This window comes from Colias eurytheme, chromosome 11 (genome assembly GCF_061535395.1).
Source record: "Colias eurytheme isolate Ceu_HAF_F1 chromosome 11, ilColEury1 Martin Lab GWU primary, whole genome shotgun sequence".
Classification (NCBI taxonomy): Eukaryota; Metazoa; Arthropoda; class Insecta; order Lepidoptera; family Pieridae; genus Colias; species Colias eurytheme.
Window position 1 is genome coordinate 3,221,503 of NC_142990.1, and position 24,228 is coordinate 3,245,730.

The window sequence follows — 24,228 nt, forward strand, 5'->3', positions numbered from 1 at the left end:
GCTATGAATTAAGATTTAATTTCATCAATATAACGTTTCGCTTTATCGATTCGCTTTTGTAGAGATATTTAACTGTAGAAAATATGAAAATATTCAAGACACAAATGTTATAAAACTGCAAATATTCTGAAAAATAAATAAAATTGTATTTTTATATAAACAAAATTTGTTAATATGTTGGTACCGTAGTAGGTACTATCATGATGTTAGGTTTAGGCACGAAACAAATACTCAAATTCTAACACAAACAATTATTATCAAATTCAAACAACAAAGTCGCTATCAGCGTATGTTGACCCTTATCAGTATGCATAATAATCAGTTCAACAATCAACTTTGTATTGACGTAATAAGGCTCATAATTCCTTAAATGTTTTTGCTTATTTGCGATATAAATGTATATTACATCAGTATAAAACCGGTAACATGTCTTTACGGTTGTGTGTCAGGAAATTACTCGCTAAAAATGCGAAACCAAACGTAAGATGTATGTCGTACTATCCCATAGATGAACATATATTTGGATTGAGCAGTGAACAACAACAGGTAAAAATATTTATTTATTTTTTTGTACTTGTAATAATTTGAGTATTGTTTTTGATAACTATTAAAAACAATGATTTATTATTATAGCACACTTGTATAAAATAATTATTGAATAAAATTTAACTTTTCAAGTAACTAAGTTGATTAAATATGTAATAGTATTTTTAATTTAATCTGGTGTCAGTTTGGTCAAGGTTAAAATGTAAATGATAATTTTACTGGTTGGTTAAACTCGTATATTGTTTTACAAATGTAGGTATATCGAGCACAAATATACATTGTTTTATGTGTTTCTTATAATTGCTCATACATATTTAAAAATACTAGGTAAATAAAATATTAAATAATATTAGGTAGGTACATGTTTAGTCGAATGTGAAAAAAATCACGTGAAAGTAACTACATACCATCTTGCTATCGTGTTTCCACGATACTAAACTACCTTAGTTACAAAATAAATTGAAATAAAATCAGCCGTTTATCTACATTATACATAGTACCATGTCTGGTTCACTACATACAAAAGACGATTAATGCCATCCGTCTACCAATAGATGCCGCTAAGTGTATCATTTTAACCAGCAAGAAACAAAATTAGATTTAATTGCAATTTCATTGCTTTTTATAATTTTTTACATACTTTTGTAAATGGAACCTACCTATTTAATTTAATTTTCACTCGATTTTAACTAATTTTACAGAAAAGTTTATATTCAAAACAACGCCATCTCATGAAACTACTATAAACAAGTTATTCTCCTCCGATTTGGCGATGCTAAACGAATACTAGATGGCACTAAGACGTTTTTACGTTACTTTTCACGTTTTTAACACAGACTAATAATAATATCACAGACCACAGACTTATAATAATATATATTGTGTACTACGTTTTTAATACATAACCTCATTGCCTTTGCAGTACCTATAAAAAATATTGTAAATGGGTTAAAGCCGTTATTAATTATTACTAACTGCGTTCCTGTAGCGGCTTATATTAGGTAGGTACCTATAGTCTGTCCACTTCCACTATAAGAATTGCTTTTTGACAGCTCGACGGGTGAATGGTGATATAGTACGACATAAAAGAGATGAAATTAATTATTTTGGAACTAATTCGTTTTTCATTACCTGGCAACCCTGAATTGCCAATGTAGCTGTCAAGTTGAATAAAAATTTGTTGTTTTTTTCGTGAAGTGGAGAATTATTGAGATAAAATTGTTATTTAGAACTAGAAATTTAAATAAAAAAGGAGACATCATGAAAAAGGTTAAACGTAGCGGTGTCCGTGATGTCGTGTATAAAGTTTTTATTCGGTGTTTGTCCGAATTTCAAGCTGGAAAGTTATTGACTGATTTGGAAAACGTTTACAAACGTACTGCAGAATATACCGGTGAGATTCCATTTATTTTTGCTCAGTACTACGTAAAATAGAATATTCAATTAGTGACGAGTGTTTAATGTATGTATGTATGGCGATTATTACGTTTTCGCAATTTAATTTGAGGTTATTAGTATGTAAACAAAAACTAGTTTTTATAGTGCGACCAGCACAATTTGAGTCAAGAAGTTATATCCAATCCAACCAGCCTCAAATAAAGTACCTAGTTTAGATTTTACTACATAGTATAGTGATAACTGTTTTCATACAGCTATCTATTAATCAATCAAACCATAAGAAAAAAAATCACATTTTAGATTTAGCTTACTAACTACCTACTTACTAGAGAAGCGCAGGGACGCTGGCCTCCTACATTAAAAAAAAATAATAATAAAATAAAGGAAGTTTTAGTTTTAAGCTACTATAAAAATATGTTAAGTGTACTATTTGATTTTATTCATCTTAATTCTTTTGTTATAGGGGTTTCTGAAAGCACAGTACGCAGGATAGTAGAGGAAGGGAGTAGAAATGAAGGCAAATTTTCAACGCCAGCCAAACATAGGAGAGGTAGACCATCAAAACCCTGTACGAAGACATAGAGAAATTTATTATTCACGTTGGTGATGAGAGCAGTGAAGATGACTCAGATAGCTGTTATAGTGCTGAAGAACCAAATGATGATACTGAAGATGCCCCGTACCCTCTTGCCAGTACTTCGAAACAGAGTGATGATCAGTCCTTTGAAGGAGTAGAATATTTAGATTTTGATGAATTATATTAATGTACAAAATTTATCTACAAAAAAAAATAAAAATATGTAGTTTTCAAATCGCCTTGTTTTTTTTCTACCCGACGCGACGGACCCAGAAAGAGGGTAATGTGTTTGAGCTGCATGTATGCTTGTTTGTTTGTATGTTTGATTCTATGTGCGCCTCTGCAGTCTAAACACTTGACCGATTTTTATAAAATAACTAATTCCAAATACATTTAAGTAAAATTTGACCTAGGTAGGTCAATTAAAATACTAATGTATTTTTGTCTTAAATTTATACTATTGCTACAATGAAACAATTATAACGGTTTAAATCGCGGTATTTATTTTAGATAATATTATATAGATTTTTAGATTTTTATTCTATAGTATCAAGATCGCTTGCGTCGCAGTATCAGTGTTGCTATATGAGCGACGGTGGCGCCCTCATTTATTTTCATCTCTTTTGTGTCGCACTGTACCAGAAGTGATGTTCAAAAGATTATCGATTGTGATACCATTTCAATTATAAATTTAAAATATTATCATAAATCGAATCAGGTACGTAAATAATAATTACAACGTAAACGTACTAATAAGATATGTAATAATAAGACCACATATCTATGCATTGTATGTTAAAACTAAACTAACCACATATTTTATTATTTATTGGTTTCTATCTTACAATTCGGTTGTCTTTACGTTTAAATTATATAACATAATAGAAGAGTTTTTCTGTATCGGATATATTTTACAGAGTATTTGTATCGATTATTCTAATCTATCGACCCATTATTGAATAATTCTGTGTAGGCATCACTAAGTGGGCGGGACCTGTCCATGAAGTAAGATAATTATTTGTATGACATTTTAACATAGACAATACAATCCTACATAGGCGTGAAGCTGTCAAAAAGCAAATAATAATATAATGGACAGAGTATAGTGTATTGATCGTTTTCATACGAAAAATGAATTGTCGGAAAACTTGCGAGATTGTGTGAATATTTGATTGCAAGATCTCATTACAAAATAATAATAATAATACAACCTATACTTAAACCGTAGTAAGTATATTATTTCTAGTCACATTTAATTATAAGTATATAAATTATAAATAAATATTAAAGGACAATATTTCACAAATCGACCTAGTCCCACAGTAATCTCAATTAAGGCTTATGTTGTGGGTACTATAGTCTGTCCACTATAAGCTTAGATGTATAATCTAAGGGCGTATTCAGAAAGAAAGCTTGAAACTTATAAGCGCTTATAAGCGCTTATCGGCGCTTATAAGCCCTGGTAACCCGCGCAGGAAAATATATGAACATGCGCTTATAAGCGCTGATCGGCGCCGACAAGTTCCAACAAGTTTCAACAAACTTGTCGGCGCCGATCAGCGCTTATAAGCGCATGTTCATATATTTTCCTGCGCGGGTTACCAGCGCTTATAAGCGCCGATAAGCGCTTATAAGTTTCAAGCTTTCTTTCTGAATACGCCCTAAGACTATAAGAATTGACTTGACTTTTTGACAGCTCGACGGGTGATACCAGAAGTGATGTTCAAAAGATTATCGATTGTGATACCATTTCAATTATAAATTAAAAATATTATCATAAATCGAATCAGGTACGTAAATAATAATTACAACGTAAACGTACTAATAAGATATGTAATAATAAGACCACATATCTATGCATTGTATGTTAAAACTAAACTAAACTAATATTTTATTATTTATTGGTTTCTATCTTACAATTTGGTTGTCTTTACGTTTAAATTATATAACATAATAGAAGAGTTATTCTGCATCGGATATATTTTACAGAGTATTTCTATCGATTATTATAATCTATCGACCCATCATTGAATAATTCTGTGTAGACATCACTAAGTGGGCGGGACCTGTCCATGAAGAACGATAATTATTTGTATGACATTTTAACATAGACAATACAATCCTTCATAGGCGTGAAGCTGTCAAAAAGCAAATAATATAATGGACAGAGTATAGACGATGATAAATATAATTTAATATTTTATAAATACATATATAGATAACACCCAGACCCAAAAACAAATAATCAAGTTCATCACACAAATATTTGCCCTGACCGGGGATCGAACCCGGGACCGTCAGCTCAGTAGGCAGTTACTTTACCTCTGCGCCAACCGCGTCGTTAAGAATATCAAGAAATCATCATAATGATAATAAATCGAAACTAAAGTTAAATACCTACCTACGTCATCTTGTTTTATTTTCTAAATAATCCTATCAGATTACCTTTATATGAAGTATTAACCAAAAAGTTTTGAGATTTAAACCGTAGAAAAGGTTTTGAATGATCCTTTGCGTTTTTTTTCTTTATGCGCCTAAAATTAAATATTTCGACATCGATTCCCATAAGAATGAAGTATTTTCCCGTTATAAAAAGTAGCCTATGTTCATCAGGTAGGTATAATTTTTGCTTCGAATGGTGAAATAATTTTTCAAATCAATCCAGTAGTTTCGGATCCTATCCAATACAAACAAACAAACAATCAAATCATTTCTGTTTTGTAGATAAATACGAAAGTTACTCCGTCATAGGACAAAATAGAAAATAGTGGGACCACGAGAAAATAGGTATTCCCGCACGCGTCTGAACCGATTTTGACGGAAATTTCGATATACATACACGGTACATACCTACGTTGAAAAAGGACATCTCAATTTTGTTGCATAAATATTAGTTGGATTCAAGGTGTAGGAACAGGGATTGAATAAGGCACACGGTTGAAGCCGTAGAATGAAAGTTGGTAATTTATAAGATTAATTTATTGTATAATAAACTACTTCATTTTACTTAAACATATTCTATTTATCATTCATTGACTTATCATAAACTTTTGAGTCTAGTTAGGTACTAGTACCTACTATGTGAAAATTTTGAAAAAAATGTTTTCTTTAGGAAATTATTTAGCATTAATTACCTTGTCTTGTCATTAATTTATTTACCTACTTGGTAATAATCGGTCGAACACTTGTTTAAAGTTTATTTTCCTTGTCTTTTTCAGGTAATCTAAATTATTTAATTTTTGCAGTAGGTAATTAATTCATTTCGGCTTGAACAGACAAGGCCATTAGGTGAAGCGAGATTGCCAAATATGGGTGATCTGTGGGGTGATCTGTAGATTGCCGTCCTGCTGTCGAGCGTTCGCGGTACGGACGCCGCGCTGTTGCCGCACCGTGCATTTTGTATGAAAACAAACGACCGGCCGTGCGCCGTACGACAAACGCACAGCTTCGGCACTGTAGCGACTAGCGGTCCGATACGAAACGCATAAATTGAAAGAGCCATAAGTGTTGGAACAACATTCCACCACCATTTAACCAGTTTGACAAATATTAATAATTTTCGTTTCCAATACCGGAGACATATTTTAAAATCCTGTTCTAACCCTGCATTTGTATCGAATTACAGTTTACAATTAAATATTTATTTTATTTACTGGTTATAATATAACATAACATTATATAGACCGTTATTTTCTGCCTATTTATCATTATAATTATAAACATTGTAAGTATATGTTAACGGAAATGTATGTAATCCGTCATTGTATGAAATTCCCAGGAAATGTATGTAATTCCTAAAATCGCATGGAAATGTGTGAAATAAATTATTTTATAGTACACATTTCCTAGGAAATCCATACATTTCCTAACTAACAGTCGGAAATGTAAAACATCTAAGATATTGGAAGGTACGCGGGACGAGGGGTATGTATGTCGCAATCGGATTGTATAATCCGCCGAATTACAAACGGCCGGCATTTTGTAATATGCCGAAAATTCGTAATCAGAATTTTTTGGTTTGGATAAGGGGGTGGGTTAGGTTAGGTTCGTGTTTTTTAGAACTATACAGAAATAGGAGCCCCACGAAGTGGGGCTCCGTCGGCTCGCGACCGTCTTTTTGTAGAATGTTTGAAAAAGACGAATTTCGGCATATTACAAAATGCCGGCCGTTTGTAATACGGCGGATTATACAATCCAACTGCGACATGTACACGGGGACAGCAGGACGAGGGGACTGATTACCTTAAGGACGCTGTCACAAATCTGCGTTACTCAAATTTAGGTATATTTAACGTCGCAACGTGGTTCGCGGGACATCACGCTCACGTAAACATAGCGCAATCCATTTTATAGACCATCTTCATACTTGTTTTTTTTTTTATATTTTTATTGAAATTGATTCCAGAAGATTACTGGGAACTTTAAAAAATTCATTTTGTTACTTTTATTAGTAGGTACGATCCTTATAAGTATTTTAGTGTATTCAACCAACTTAAAAAAGTGGGACTATTTTACAACAATTTGAATATGAATTGTATTATTGTATACAATATCGAAGCTTTTTAAGAAATGTATAAAATACTTTTTTAAGAATTATTATCATACATAATATTATGTTACCGGCAATATATTAAACCCGGCATTGTATGCAATTCTTAGTAAATGTAGGTATGTTATTCCGAGAAACAGTCGGAATTAAATAAATTAAATTCGTCACATTATCTATACCTTTAAATCTGAACTTTTCCTAAGTAGCAAACACATTTGCAAATGTGGGTGGTTTTTGGGGTAGCTATTAACCAATATGAGGTCAAAACTAAAATCCAAGATGGCGCCGACGAAAATTTGAAATCTTTTCGTCATGGGTGTCATTTTCAAGGAGTTGGAGTAGCTATTAAACAATATGAGGTCAAATCCAAAATTGCGCCGACGAAAATTTGACATCATTTCGTCATGGGTGTCATTTTCATGGTTTTTGGGGTAGCTATTAACCAATATGAGGTCAAAACTAAAATCCAAAATGGCGCGGACGAAAATTTTACATATTTTCGTCATGGGTGTCATTTTCATGGTTATTGGGGTATCTATTAACCAATATGAGGTCAAAACTAAAATCCAAGATTGCGCCGACGAAAATTTTACATCTTTTCGACACGGGTGTCATTTTAATGGATTTTGGGGTAGCTATTAACCAATATGAGGTCAAAACTAAAATCCAAGATGGCGCGGACGAAAATTTTACATCTTTTCATCATGGGTGTCATTTTCATGGTTTTTGTGGTAGCTATTTACCAATATGTGGTCAAAGCTAAAATCCAAGATGGTGTCGACGAAACTCTTACATCTTTTCGGCATGGGTGTCATTATCAAGGTTTTTGAGACAGCTATGTAGGTAATACCAAATCCCCAATGTAACCGTCGATAATTAGGTATATTTTTCTTACTCCTTTAAAGTAAACTTAAATAAAATAACTAAAACGTTAACAACTACAGTTTTGTAGAAAGTCTTAAAAAAAACAAAGAACATTGAAATGCATATGCATTTCAATGTTCTTTAAAATTGTGTGTTGTGTTTTATATTACATTTCTAAATTCTAAATATTAGAATTTAGAAATGTAATATAAAACGCATCTCTGTGGCAACCATCATCTGTGTTTATATTCTGACAGATATTATTAACTTTAAATATATTCGCTAAACTTTTTTTAAAATAAAGTTTATCTAAAACATTTAAACGAAGATAATAAAAAAAAGAACGTGTGTGCCGAGAAAACGTGTCAGATTCATAGCTACCAAAATCGCCGCCTTGCTCCATAACGCGACAGTATTACCATGACGCGATCTTGAAATTTGACGACCATCTTGGATTTTAGTTTTGACCTCATATTCGTTAATAGCTATCCCAAAAACCATGAAAATGACACCCATCACGAAAAAAGTCAAATTTTCGTCAGCGCCATCTTGGATTATAGTTTTGACCTCATATTCGTTAATAGCTACCCCAAAAACCATGAAAATGACACCCATGATGAAAAGATGTAAAATTTTTCGTCAGCGCCATCTTGGATTATAGTTTTGACCTCATATTCGTTAATAGCTACCCCAAAAACCATGAAAATGACACCTATGATGAAAAGATGTAAAAGTTTTGTCGGCGCCATCTTGGATTAGAGTTTTGACCTCATATTCGTTAATAGCTACCCCAAAAACCATGAAAATGACACCCATCACGAAAAAAAGTCAAATTTTTCGTCGGCGCCATCTTGGATTTCAGTTTTGACCTCATATTCGTTAAAGCTACCCCAAAAACTACGAAAATGACACCCATCACGAAAAAAAGTCAAATTTTCGTCGACGCCATCTTGAATTGTTTTACCCCACCAATCTATTCAACAACCCATAAAAAAGAGCATCTGAAAAGTATCAAATATTTCAAATCACGAAAACGACAGTGCACGCACAATAATCTTTTTCTAATTCGTTTTATTTTTGGGACAAGGAGCGATACACCCGTCCTTCCAAGAGCGCTTCTGAGCGCGGTCTGACGACCCGCGAGAGCAAAATGTATGAAGAAATCAACAAGTATTTTTAATTTAGCTAATAATTGAAATAAAATTTTGATTTAGATACAAAAAAATTATCAGAATCTATAAAGGACTTCCCTCCCTCCCTCATCCTCCTCATCCCTCAATAATTTATAGGTAAGAAGATAGATTAGGCTTTTAATTTTCTTAAAATTGTACCGTTTTAGACCCCATTTTTTTGCATTTTATGCGATCATTGTGCTGGTAAAATCGTATTTCAGCGACAATTTTGTATGACGTCGTACAATTTTTATAAGATGATCGTAAATCTGAATATATTATCTTTAAATTAAGATATTACTTTGTTCTCACGTGTAATTGCTTTGAGTTAAAATGGTACCGTAAAATAGCGTTTTTTGTTAAAAATCGGTAGTAGGCAGTAGCACCCTTAAATAAATGAAAATTTGATTTGATTGAATATAAGTTGATTTAAGAAATGTTAATTAGTAAGATAATATGAACATATTATTATTATTTTACGGTAAGACTGTTACCCGATTGTCTCAATAAGTGCTATAATAAAAAAAAATAACAACGTGTTTTATTACAGAAATCATTTACTTTATATACATTTCCTAATACGATATTGGAATTATATATAATTCCAAGGAAGATTATACATTTACTAGGATATGTATGCATTAAATAGTTTATTAAACAATATTTTATACATTTCCTAAGTGGCATCGGCATTGTACACATTTCCTATTAGTTTGAGACCCATTCGTAAATAAGTCTTCAAATAACGTTTGTTTTATTATCTCGAAACTGCAATTAATAAAAAATGAAAATTTTTTTTTTTATAATCAATAAAAAATATCCTGTCCAGGATTTTTCCAGTCAAACCATTTTTAATACACTTAATTTATTATAAAATTGGTCTCATTCTATTATCACGCCGTTGCATTTCGACTTATATTCGGATCTTAGACCACTAGGATTTGTATACAATTCCTTGATTTCATACATTTCCGGTAACATATACATAATTTCATTTTATTTATTTACATTAAGTATATACATAATTACATACTGATATTATATCTACCTATACATATATATATGTATATCATGTTTTAACTGATGTATTTATTTATTAGTATTTATCATATTATATTAATAGAAATATATCTTTCACATAATATACTCATGTTAAATTATCATTATATACAATTCTAGACTGAAACTCCAACAGTCACTTGGGGTCACTGAAAATCAGTGGTGGTGAGGTATTAATCACCTTGCCATCATATACTGAGTTGGCTCCATTTGTCAGGTCACTCACTGCCACATTACAGTTCTTAGGAATAAGATTATTTTTATTTAATTATTTTTCTTTTTATTTCTTTTTGTTTTTCCTTCGTTTATAAATGTATCTCGTGTTGTGATCTTGACAATAAATGTGTTTTATTTATTTATTTATTTAATGTCCCTTACTGCATGCTTTTCATGCAGTTGTCCGCACCATATGTATTGTGGTCTTTGTCCATACACACTTTCTCCAAAGCCCTGCTTTGGTCTTGTTTGATGTAGGTATAAGCTCCTGTATATTAGTAAAAGTTAATCAAATATTTAATTCTTATTTCTTGAAATTTGGTATAGTATTCTTTGTGTGATACAAATCAAAACCAACAGTCAGGTTAGGTAGACTACAATTTACAAAACTGGCAGGGTTGCCATGCAATGGTTGGTGGTTAATGAAACACTTGACTCGACTGTAAGCTTGTATTGAACTGCTTAAACTGTAGAACAACAGGACTATATATTCTAGACGCACACATACAATAGATTACTTACACACTACACTGTAAACTGTAGAATTAATATTAAAGACATAGTTCACTATATATTTTGTAGTCTTTGATTATTTATACAACAGACTAGAAATAAATACTATGTATGCGATTATACCTATTCTAGCCATCCATTTTAGTGTTCCTTAAAATTAAGTACATCTTAGTCAAAGGACAACTTATTGTGTGTTTGCCCGTAATGCACTCATAATAATTTTAAGTTGAATGTTTGTCATTCTTTATGTACCAAACACAGTCACGGCCACGGCGCTCATTCCATTTTACTGGTATTAAAACAGATGAAATCCTTCATGATCCCATATCCTTCTTAGTAGCAAATGTAGAAATCCCTTTCTTGTGTCTACAATGTTTTTGTGGAGAATCGTATTTACATTTGGGATGGATTAATTCTTCTCCTCTCTTGAACAAATTTGTTATTGCGAACGTAAGCAATAAGTCTGTAATAAAACAATCTTATATTGGGTTACAAATCCATAAACCAATCATTAAAAATCATGTTTGTAAAAATTTATGTTCAGAGAAAATATCAGTTTACCATATAAAGCTTATTTTCTGCCGTTTTTCTGCCTGTAGATTCTACATAACCTCCATCAATCATATTTACTTAGCACTTATTTTTCAACAATTAAAAACGAAAACAAACAAAGCTTCTCGTTTTGGTTTTGACAGAATCTCGTAAATAAACTGAACTAAATACCAGTCATAATAATGTAGGTACTCTGTGAGTCAGCTTTGTTTAATTAAAAATCCGAGTAGGTACAAAATATTATGTTGACAGTTGACAGTTGACACTTGACGCCAATGACTTGAAAATAAAACTTAGAAAATAAAAGGTACGTGTACATATATTTACATTAGTGCCATCTAGTGGCTCTGGAAGGAAAAGAACATCAAGTCAGTGTTTAACGTGCCATCTAGTGTGTTAAAAGCAAAAGACTAAGAGATATAATCGAACACGTAGTACGTTATTTCCCCACTGGCGCTTTAATTGCGTAAATTCATAGTGCAACTTTTTTTGTATGGAGTGCACCGTCTGTTGTATACGTAGTATATTATTATTAGTCTGTGATAGTACACACTGTGGGGAGACATCCTTACATTTTCTATATTTTTCTAAAATCTAATGCACTAGGTACATTCGCTATAATATTATGTTTCAATAAAAACATTTCATTACAGCTGAGGCAATCAGTATTTGACTTTGCACAAAAAGAATTGGCGCCGAAAGCAGCTGAAATAGACAAGGAAAATAATTTTAAAGAACTAAGAGAATTTTGGAAAAAGCTTGGAAATCTTGGTCTGCTTGGTAAGTAAAATAAATAATTCCGTTTTTCTGGCTAAAAGTCGCTAAATGCGAAGGTTTCGTTATCATATTGGAAGGTGTGGGGGTTTATTTAGAAATTCATAAATACTTGAAACTAATATTTTAAAAGTAACGTCATTATTGCAAGTATGTACATAGATGCCAATGTTCAAAGATTTTCAACCAAATAGTGTTCACTAATGGTCCAGAAATAAACCGAAAATCTGTGAGAATGAAACTCTTAAGACCTGAGTTAATATATTTTAAATACTTTTTCAAGGAATAACCGCAAGTCCTGACTATGGAGGCACTGGAGGAAAGTACTCCGACCACTGCGTCATCATGGAAGAGCTTTCAAGGTAACCTACAATGATTTTTTCCATAAATAATATTATCCAAATGAACGATTTGAAAGTACTTTTCGATGTATCTATAAAAAAAAGTTGTTACAGCATATTAATTTTAATTCCACTGTTTAATAAGCTTTATTATGTATTTTATTTTTCAGAGCAAGCGGAGGTATTGCCTTATCGTATGGAGCACATTCGAATCTTTGCGTGAATCAAATAAATAGAAACGGAAGTCATGAGCAAAAGAGCAAATATTTACCAAAAGTAAGGTCTCTTTTTACTCTAATTTTATTTATTTCAAATAAATAGGACAATTTCCAGAGATAGTTGAAATTTTTTAGAAGAAATTGACGAAATATTGTTATTGCAGTTATGTTCCGGAGAGCATATGGGTGCCTTAGCTATGTCCGAACCTGGTTCAGGCAGCGACGTAGTATCTATGAAATTGAGGGCAGAAAAGAAGGGAGACTATTATGTCTTAAACGGAAACAAATTCTGGATTACAAACGGACCTGATGCTGATGTATTAGTGGTATGTAAGACTACAAGCTATTTTTAGAATCCATATTTTGAAGTGAATAAATGAAATCATTTTATACAAATAAATATAGTCAGCTATTACAAGTCTTTTCGTAAATGTTTAAAAAAATAAACAAGTTGTATTTTTCAGGTATACGCAAAGACAGATTTAAACAGTAAACCGCAACATGGAATAACAGCTTTCATAATTGAAAAGGACTTGCCTGGTTTTTCCACAGCACAAAAGCTGGATAAATTGGGTATGAGAGGTTCCAACACTGGTGAATTAGTGTTTGAAGACTGCAAGGTGAGTGAAAAATAACAATGTTTTTTGTGGTTGTTAGATTTTACAAAAACTTGAAAAATGCCGACAGGCTAAGCAGGCCAAAAATTTTGCCTACAAATTGTTAAAAAATAACCATAACGATGGCATTAAAAAATTGCTTTACACCATTGAGCTACTATTACTACTAGCAACTCAATGCTTTATACACCTAAATATTTTTTCTTCAATGTGACATTCAAGGGAACTTGAGGGAGAGCGATTGAGATATAAATTTTCGAATATCCATTAATGTATTTATTTTTCAGGTGCCTGCATCAAATATATTAGGTGAATTGAACAAAGGTGTATATGTCCTAATGTCTGGGTTGGATCTAGAGAGGTTGGTCCTAGCGGCTGGTCCAGTGGGACTGATGCAGGCTGCGATTGACACTGCATTCCATTATGCACACACTAGGAAACAATTCGGGAAGAATATAGGCGAATTTCAATTATTACAGGTAAGGTTTTGTACATCATTTTGTTTCAGATTAGGAAGATACATTAAAAGTTCTGTGATTTTTCTGATATTTATAAAAAAGGATGAAATAATTGTAAAAGTAAGTAATAAAAATATTTCAGATATATGAAATGAGCAATGAAATAAATATTATTCAAGTGAAATAAATTCAATATTACCCAAGTTCAACACAAAAAGAAAGTAATTAATTTTTCCTATATAATCACTATTACAGGGAAAAATGGCAGACATGTACACAACGTTAAGTGCAACTCGTTGCTACTTGTATAACGTGGCTAAAGCCTGTGATGAGGGACATGTCAACAGTAAGGATTGTGCTGGTGTGATCCTGTATAGTGCAGAGAAGGCTACACAAATGGCTTTGGATGCTATTCAAATTTTAGGTATGTGGATATTTCATATTAGTAAGTATAGCTTAAACATCTGTGTCAATTTTGTGAAACTGATAGATAGAAAGGTTCAGTTTTTTTATGTTTTTTAGTAAGTAAATAAACATGTTATAACTGTTCTATTTCTTATAGTGAATAAATAATTTCTTACAAGTCAAATTTAAAATCATAATATGTCGACCTTTTCAAACAGTGGAACTAATATTATGGAAAAAATTTGTATAAACATATTTGAAAATATATTCTGATATATTTTTTCTAGTAAAAAAAATTCAAGGAAAATATTCAAAGTAATATTGTTTTTAGGTGGAAATGGTTACATCAATGACTACCCAACTGGCAGAATACTCAGAGATGCAAAACTATATGAAATTGGCGCTGGCACATCAGAAATCAGAAGAATGCTTATTGGAAGGGCTCTGAATAATGAATATAAATAATACGAGAAATGTAGGTATATAAAATAAATTAATATATTTTTACATACCACTTGTTTATTCTTCTTTAAACTTTCTCCTTATTCATTTGTTGATATATCATACAATCTCTGTCAAATCTGTCCAATGTAACTTCAATAATGTAAAAAATGAATTATTGCCACCAGAAACTGACTGAAAAGCTAACCGATAAAGATTCAACAAAATGCCACCATTTAGGTGGTATATACAGCATCTGGCCAGGTTTCAATATACAGAAGTATGGTGTAGCATTTTTGTATTCAGGATATTTTTCAAAATCGGGACTTCTTGGATCCACTCTAGCTGTATTGTTTAATAGTTCATGCTCATGAGGATAGACATATTCTGAGTCCTTTGGTGAAAATAAATATAGCCTTTTTTCACCCACTACTTGTGCTAATAAATTCTTAGTAGGGTCATGATGTAAGGGAGATACGGTGCCTTTAGGCCCATACCAAGCCATTATATTAACTGGATCATTTGTTTCTGAAAAACAGCAGTATTCTGGCTCTATTATATCATCTTTCAGTTCCGGAATTTGATCAAACAGCTGATACTGAGCTAGATATCCTATTGGTCCATCAGATTGATAAATGTAATTGCTAATAAAATCTTTCATAGTGGTTAGTTTTTGCGTCCAATTTGAATCTGTATATTCTTTCCCTATTTCTATAGAAACTGTTCTCAGTCCAGCTAGTTTTATGAAATAATTGTTATCTCTCCACTTAGACAGTGCAGGCCAATGATCAATACATTTTTCTAAAACAACTGGTTTCTCTAACATAATGTAATTTTTATAAAATGTTTCCATACTAGGATTGTTTACTATGTCTATTGAAATAGCTCTTTCATGTTCATAACTTGGATTAATATCTGGTTTATTGTTTATAATTTTGTTTTCAAAGTTATTCTCATCTTGTTTTGTAAATGTATTTACAATTGAGGCACATTTCTGAAGTAGTCTAGGTTCTGCATTAATGGGACATCCAAACATAATCCCAAAGTCTATGACTACAAATAACTCCTTTATCAAAGTATCAGAAAGTGAATTACAATTCAATAACATGGCTAACACTCGTAAATAGGAAGCAATGGTTATTGTTTTACGTAAAAATATTCTCACATCTTTCCAATTCCCAATGTTGACTTGTTCATACATATAATCAATTATACCTTGAATTTTTATTGATGAAGTCGAAGTTATAGTTGTAATATCCTTTAAATATCTAACAAGTATTGCTTTACTGGCATGGTCCAATTCAGAAACTTCATATATCGATGCTAACACAACTGATCTAAATTCTTGAATTTTCTCACACATACATTGCATTTTTAGTAGCTCAGAAGTAATCAATTTCTTTGGAAGACGAACATAAAAGATTATAAAGATATTTTAAGGTTAGGAATTCATTTTAATTCTGAAATATATCTTACAACAAAATTCTCGTCACTTAATTATTTAGAAATGTATTTTATAAGTTAATAATTAATAAGAAGTTTTTAAATTAAATACAAGAAATATATGGAAAAACACGGGAAAAACTATAAATATGAAAGTAAACAAACACCATAGAAAACAGAATAAGAGATTAAAAATATTCTGAACCACAGATTAGTAATGTATACCCAGAACTGTCAAAATGACAGTTGATATTTTTACCCGTAGGCCATCATAAGTTAAAAAAAATGTAAAATCGTCGAATTCGTTGCAGCCAGTCCATTTTATTGTTAGAACTTTTCATTAATCAACCCCTAATTTATTAATTATATACATTATAATTTATCTTTACACCCTTTCCCCTTAACCTTGACCTTTTTAATGTAAAAGTATAGCTCTTGTCTATGGTGAATCATATGACTCGCTGTCATTAGTTCACGTGATCTGTCAGATTATTTTTATTTACATCGGATGTTTTTTATTGAAGTGAAAAATATTGATAATATATCATTTTCTTGATTTGTGTTTAACATGAAGATGAGAATAAGAATCTTAAACGGGATTGCTGTGAAATGTGGTGTGTGACGTAATGGCATTGTTAGAAAAAATCTTTGTTACAAATGGAAAACTAAGTTATGGCTTTAGAAATTCACTCCTTGGGAGCAGGTAAGTCGTAACGTACGTACATTGTTTCTATTATTCGAAAGTTGTCTGAATGAATTGGCGAAAAAGCGAAACAGATCTAAAATAAATTATTGCGGAGAATGTTGGTGACGCACACAGTATTGTCAGTTCTTTGAACAGACTGTCAGTCGTCACCGACAACGACTGGCAAGTGGCAAATACTAAATAGCAAGGGAGGCAGAGGTAGGCCCGAAGCATGTGATAAGCGAGGTTGGTGCGGGGGGCAGCGTGGGCGACTGCCCGATGACGTCACACAGGAAGAGGGGCGGCCGCTACTCAATCAATGTTTACTTGTTATTTACACGCGACCCAGTACACTCGCACATTCCACTCGCATCGGCTGATTGCCCATCCTCCAGCCGTCTAAGTGCATTTAAAGTGTTCTTGTTGCATTTCCCGCATGTAAAGTGCATGTGGTGTGTATCTCTTTGATGCTAGTACATAACATTTGTAGAGAACAGCTGTGAATAATTTGTAAGCGACTATGAATTAAAATGCTATTGAGGTAAATTAAAAAGTTGGTGTTTAGTTTATAATCAAATGATAATAGATAATTGATGGTGCTTTGTAAATTATTACATTGTTAGATCATTTGCTGTTCTTTAATAGAAACTAGCATTATGTAAACAGAACCCAGCAAGCACAAAACACCATTATAACAAACTTATGATAGCACGAGTTCATGTACAAAGCATTATAACCAAATCGTATATCGGCTGTATTTCTTTTATACGACTCTTATAAGTAAAATTTGGGCCCCCCCTTTAGACAGCGTTGAGCTATATAAAGGCAATTTAATAACATTATAATTATCGTATTAAATCATTAATTAAGTCAGTTATGAGCACATGAATAAACAAATGACATTTTTTGCGACTTCATTACAGTCATTATATAGCTTTTAAAATTACAATCTGTTATTAAAATTTCATAACAATGCTAACGGTTGTAATTCCTTTGTAAAAAAGAAAATCTTATTTATTTTAAAAATATATTGATCTGTTTTTGATCGTGCAACGTTATGTGGACTTGAAATATTTAAATGTGAAAATTAATATTGAATGATGGGTAAGTACCGCCTGTATTTCTGAATGTTTTGAGTGAAATTAGCTGCGCGCATCAGTTTGTCGGGTGAAATATACATGTTATTGAGAAAGAATACACGCGCCCTCGCTAATATACTTTATTAGTATATTTTTTTTTTATAAAACATAACCTATTTTTAACAAATATCACAAAATTTAGATTATAGTAATAGTTTTAACAATTAAAGTACCTTATAAAGATATTGGTACAAAATACAAATGATTTCATTCCCTTTCTAGTCAGATCTTAGTAACTTGTATTATTTTTGTAAGATAGGAAAAGGAAAGCAAATGGCGACAAATGAAATTAAAGCTTTAGGCATTTCATGATAGCATAATAGTGCTGTTAATTTTAATATGGTTTGTCACAAAAATTAGAGCTCGTATATAGTGTAATACAAGACACTTATTATGTTCAGCCATATAACAGCACTTCGGAAATATGTTATGATGCTTAAACTCATTATACGTATTAGTGACTGATTTTTATCGAGCTTATCAGGGAACCGTAATTAGTTAGGTACTTGGTATAAAATAAATAAGCCAAGATTTTTAATTAGGCCATTTAAAAAACAAACTTGCTTGTTCTTTTCAGAACCAACATGCCCTGCAAAGTAAAGCGTTTCCCAACATAATATGAAGATGCCGATGAAGAATCTTTTTTTGTTTACTACAATTATTATTAATAAAATCAGTATACTCCTTTTTAAGTTTTCATTTGAATCCGCCTGTTTTGTAGTTTTATTGAAAGCCTTTTTATCCATTAACCAAATTCAAATTACGATGTTATTATTACTCATAGTTCTAACAATACTTTTATTTCGATCAATATATAGCTATATACTGTAGAGATGAATAGATTTGAAAGAAAACGGAGCAAAAGCAATAATTGTTATAAATTCAATGTTAATATAGGATTAGTATTAAATTAACACAATAATGGACTATTATAAAGCTTTTATTCTTTAAAAAACCAACATACGTTCAAAGGCACTATAAAATAATTTATTTATGCTTATTTAGAGCGTAACGTTATTAAAATTACCAATATAAGATAATAGTATTACTATAAGTTTGAAAGCTGTTTTAGAAGCTGTAATTTAGAATTATCCTACGTTTATTTAAGATTTTTGACATTGTAACAATTTTTTGGTAACCATAATATAACAGTTAGCATTATTTGATGAAGCAAATGCCTTTATAAAGTACTTATATTTGGATAGTGACGATTTAAATAATTAATATAACTTCAAGTCATAATTCTGTATATATTTTTGGTTAATATACAATTTATGTGCTTGCTGGGAAGCAGTGCAAACTTGTTTAAACGACTGCAGTTATTATTAAAAGTGGGACAATTAATGTTGAAAGTTTATAGCAAAATAATAGTTAATTTTATTTCCAAAAAAAAGTGTTTTTAAAATAAGATTTTTTATTTAAATAAATAAGTTAGTGTTACTATTTATTTTGCATTATGTTAAAAAGCTAAGTGTAAACAATAATGATTGCATATTGAATGCAAAGTGGGCACATGACTTGTATTGTGCAAGAGAAAGTTTTGGAGGTACCTACAGTTTAAACTCTTCTTGATTTCCCAATGCTGATTATGTATCAAGCTTAATGAAATAATATGGAGGGTTGTCGCGTAAAAACCACAGGACAGTTCTTTGGCATATTATGTAGTTAGGTAGATATAAGTTACATATTATGTAAATTTATTGACATTATTTAAAAGAGCAACTATGGAGTTTCTTGCCGATTCTTCTCCATAGATACTGCTTTCCGAATCGGTGGTAAATGTTAAAAATACTATGTAATGACGATTCGAAAGTGCTACTAAATAGTAGTCTAATTGAATAAATGAATGTTTGAGTTTGAGTTTGAGTTTGAATAAAATCTACATGTAGCTTAATAATCTTTTAAAATTCTTCTGTTAATAGCAATATTAATAATTAATTTATATTGTCTGTAAACATTAATTTTTAATTTTGCGGCAAATAAATATTATTTTCAAATACACTGGCTCACATAATATTTAAATATGGAATTATTAGAGACGTTAAATGATAGTATTGATGATAATAAAAAAAAAACTTATTAGAACATCATAAAAATAAAAATTGTTATTAAAACAGATCTCGTGAAGCAGAATTGGAGCAAGTGCGTTTGCTTCTATACAAAGAGTGTGATAGACGCGGAAGAAGAGTGCTTTTTGATTCGTCAACTATAGAAAAGTTACCAGCTAATAAAAATGATGTGCCAGATTATGGAGAGACCAAGAAGTTGCCATGTATCGTGGAGGTGGTGGATGGATTTAAATATTTCGTAAGTTGATGTTTCATTGATTTTCTTATTATTGAATATTGTTTAGGGATCATAAGTTATATTTTCATAGGTGATATATTGATGATGGTGGGGTGATGATGATAATTCATTTGAGTAACATAGTTTGGTGTTTTTATAGGATATTTTGTAAAAAAATTCTCTGACCATAAGCACTGATAAAGTTTTCTTTATTACTCAAGAGCCCTTGCAGTATTTCATCTGAACTTCAATTTATGTAATTAAAGTTACATAATTACAAGTTGATTACATATTAACATATCGGTGTGTTTTTTTGGATTAATCCATCATTAAATTATTGTGATAATATATTACTTCAAAAAGGTAACAATAATTTTTTTTATTTAAATGATACAAATTAAAAAAAAAAGACGTGTGGCACTCGGGGACGGCCGCGATAAAGCTATTGCATGCTATGCCTTCAAGCCACACCTCTGCGCCCGTCGGAGTGGGGAGCGTGAGGTATTTCGTTACTAAATTTCTGGATTCGGTCCCCGAGCTCAAGGCCCGCGGAAGCTATGCAATAGCTTAATAAATAAAAAAGCTTCTGTAATTCAAGTCACTTAATAAGTAAACATAAATATAAGAATAATAATTATTATTGCGACAAACGGAATAAAAAAAATAATCATACCTGACAAAAATACAATAGTCATTATTTACCTTAGAACGTTTAATTTTATATAATGGCTTATGCGATAAAGCTCAGGGTCAATATATTTCTGAAATATCATCTATGCTGCTTACTAAACAATCTTAAAATAAATATAGAATCTATTTTCGGTGACAGGTAATTGTGTTTTGTGAAAGTGCCGAAACTGTTTTTAGCAACGAATGACGAAAATGCCTTTGACAGATGGTTATGACAAAATAAAAAAAGTTCCATTTTTGCTCTGTATAACTCGGAAGATATTATGACTAATAAGTTTTTGTAGCTTAAAAAGTGTTCATACAAGTTGATCACACCTGCACCGGCCGGTCCGGCAGAAAAAAAAGTGTAAAAGCTAAATATTCTAAATTTTGTACTCGAGAATATTTTTTTTTTTTATAATCATTAAGTACCTACTTCTTTAGTATTAGAAAAATTTGAAAAAAAAATCTGATCACTTGGTCTATTATAAATGATTACTGTTATTAGCTTATTACCTGTTGTTAATGTAAATTTTGTAATCATCATTATGTATCTAATCATAATAATGCTTAAAATAAATATCCTGTTGAAACGAATTTAAACAGTTTTTGTAATATAATGCGTAAATCTTCAAATATCACGTGACATTCAATTTAGCTAATTTGCATTCGTTTCAACGCAAGTCGTGTCGTCTAAAAATGAACTTGCCTTTTTATTTTGGCATTTGACCTAACTATGTATGTTAATTTTTATAGCTTGGCTAGGTATTTCATTCTTTTAGGGTTTAAAAAAAATGGCGACTAACAAATACCTACCTAATATTTTGCGTTCAGTGATCTTTTTTTTCTCATGTAATCAAAAATTATAAGCTGGGTTCTTGTCCGAGACTTTTTCGTGAGTCATTGACTTTTATCTTCATCTCTAGAGCGTTTCCTTTACAGCAACACACGCTTCCAGAAGAACGCTTCTATAGAATCGTTAATGTAATCCTCGCTATAGTACCTGTGTAATACTATATACTCGAGACACGGGTTGACACGGGAAAAAAACAATGAAATATTTTTAATCATTTACATTGACAAAATATATGAATTTTCAAAATAGGCAGCTAGTAGTTACAGAGTTGATTTGGATAACCAAACAAATAAACAAGAATCGCAATGTAATTAATATTAGGTCAGATTTATGGAATGCGAAATTAAAAATTCATATGAACTAGGTAGGTAAGTATATAGTTCCGAATCCATTCTCGTTTTACTCAATGCCGACCTTATTAGAGTTCTCATTGTAAGGTATTATAGAAGCCATACATTATTGTTCACATGAGAAATCCTCGCTATAGTACCTGTGTAGACCTTCATAGAAAATACCATACCCTTGACCTTTCACATGAATCGAGTTTTACGCATGAAGGCTTATTTAATAATCAATAATCATTTAGTTTCTAAGACAGATCCTTATAAGAGAAAATAATAGAATAAAAAAGGGAAGTCCCACCCTCATCTAAACAATTGGTATTTATATCATGTCAGAAGCCAATCGCGATAACGATTTTTCATCAATATAATCGTTTAGATATAAAAATAACACTACAATTGTAACGTCACGAGACTCAATTGCCTGTGTATGTGTTCGAAGTACTCGCATCTATTTTTAGATCACTTTATGTTAGCCTTTTTGATTACAACGTAAGTGATCCTAAAGAATAGTTTCTGTGTGACTGTAATTTTAGCTTCATTGTGATTAATAAACATGTACTATTATGGTTGTGACAAATGGTCGCATGGGATCGTTTAGTGCGACCAATTTGGTATATTTACTCTATATGGAATATAGACGCTATATAAAGTAAATATGCTAATTAAATTATGCTTTTTAGGTTGAGTGTAAAAGTAATTCTATTTTTGTAACAGCTGAAAATACAATAGTCAAACAAACTCTACACAGGTGTGGGTGTTATAACAAATGAGTACACATTAAAATGTAATTCATATATTTTATTTATTTGAATGACTTTAAAATATTAGAAACAGTATGTTTCAGTAATTAGAACCTACGTTATTTTCTCTTCGTGACTTTCAGCAATATTTATTAATTTAAAAATATCTTACGATTGTAAAATATACGGGGCATTTGATTTCAAATCGTTATTAATTTCCTCCTATTGTTCAACGGCCGGTGGATTTTCTAAAACAAAAACTCACAATTGATTACGAGTTTTCCTTGAGGAATTCAGCTGTCCAAACATGACAAGGAAATATTTTCATAAAACCTGACCGTCAAATAATTAGAACGATAGGCAATTTAATTGCTGAATTATTATTGTGGTCGGTAAACATTAAACGTGAATAATGAGCTTACTCCACAATGAAAACTGTAATTAAGACAAGTCTGTTTCAGTTTATTGTGTTTTACCAATGATGTTTACCTATTTTATATTAAGGTAATATTATCGGCGTTTATATCTTTTTATTTTCATTTACGTAAGTCAATAATGAAATTCTCGTATAATAAGAAAGTAATGATTTATTATTATTGTCAACAATATTATCGTATACATCCGTTGTATACATCCATAACAGTGTTGTCAACTCAACGAATCTAAAACCTGTCCACATAAATCATTTGGAATTGCAGTCACGTGACGCGGCTAAGAGATTGAACCATGACATTTTATATGATCAAGTCTGAATGACCCAGAATGACCTAATAGTGTGTTCAAACTAAAGTAAAATAGCTCGGAATCAGAATTATGTTGCTTTTTTACTAAACCTCAATTCTACGGTGTATAGAATATTATGATTGGCTTACAGCATATCTGCTGTTCTTATAGCCTTTTGCTGTAGGTATCAAATAAATTCCACTTTTAAATCAAACTTGCAACAAAAAATAAAAATAAATAAAAATAGACAAGGCATTTTTCGAATAACTACTAGCAAAACACCGTTTTCCTGTCTCTGACAATGTAAAAACCACGCTGACTCAGTCGTATGACTTTTTATGAAGCGCTCTATAAAGAGAGCCACTGACCATACGTCAAATTAATTAAGAACCTTAAACTGATTATTGGCAATGTAGGATTTCCTGGTCTATCTAGAAATAAATTCATTTAAAAAACAACTTAAGTACGAACCGCTATGAAAAAGTTGATTTTAATTTTTAATATTAAAATTATTTTTTCCTTACCATAGATTATAGAAGCTAAAGACCTTCCTTACTATAGAAAATTCTGTTCTGTATTTCTGCTCGATTTTCCTTGGATTATGACCTTCGGATACTGTCCGGTGGAATAATCGCGAATATGT

The 24,228-nt window shown here is 31.3% G+C and overlaps 3 protein-coding genes and 1 long non-coding RNA gene across 7 annotated transcripts in view; 2 read left to right on the forward strand and 2 right to left on the reverse strand.

Annotated features, from left to right (window-relative positions):
* The first annotated feature begins 395 nt into the window (after positions 1–395).
* On the forward strand, positions 396–14,773 carry LOC149904418 (isovaleryl-CoA dehydrogenase, mitochondrial). Its single transcript, XM_090107199.1, has 9 exons — positions 396–546; positions 12,100–12,226; positions 12,504–12,582; positions 12,732–12,837; positions 12,944–13,105; positions 13,244–13,399; positions 13,684–13,875; positions 14,110–14,278; positions 14,591–14,773. The coding sequence occupies exons 1-9, from the start codon at positions 427–429 to the stop codon at positions 14,722–14,724; spliced, it is 1,245 nt and encodes a 414-aa protein (XP_089963325.1). The 5' UTR covers positions 396–426; the 3' UTR covers positions 14,725–14,773.
* LOC149904419 (uncharacterized) lies at positions 9,646–11,679 on the reverse strand. The gene is made up of 2 exons (XR_016457266.1): positions 11,456–11,679; positions 9,646–11,357 (listed from the first exon to the last, which is right to left on the reverse strand). It is a non-coding gene; the product is annotated as an uncharacterized LOC149904419 (long non-coding RNA).
* Positions 14,774–14,865: 92 nt separating the features above from the next.
* JMJD5 (Jumonji domain containing 5) lies at positions 14,866–16,302 on the reverse strand. Its single transcript, XM_090107198.1, has 2 exons — positions 16,256–16,302; positions 14,866–16,099 (listed from the first exon to the last, which is right to left on the reverse strand). Exon 2 carries the CDS (start codon positions 16,070–16,072, stop codon positions 14,876–14,878), a length of 1,197 nt encoding a protein of 398 aa, XP_089963324.1. The 5' UTR covers positions 16,073–16,099; positions 16,256–16,302; the 3' UTR covers positions 14,866–14,875.
* Positions 16,303–16,626: 324 nt separating this feature from the next.
* LOC149904421 (folliculin-interacting protein 1) overlaps positions 16,627–24,228 on the forward strand; it is a 31,137-nt gene continuing 23,535 nt past the window's right edge. Inside the window, exons 1-2 of one of the 4 annotated variants that reach the window (XM_090106861.1) lie at positions 16,627–16,846; positions 20,085–20,274. In XM_090106861.1, coding sequence (XP_089962987.1) covers positions 16,770–16,846; positions 20,085–20,274 — 267 coding nt within the window. In that variant the 5' untranslated portion in view covers positions 16,627–16,769. Of the gene's footprint in view, positions 16,847–17,056; positions 17,370–19,406; positions 19,514–20,084; positions 20,275–24,228 lie in introns of those variants that run through there. The other 3 variants (XM_090106862.1, XM_090106863.1, XM_090106864.1) reach the window with 3 other exon arrangements.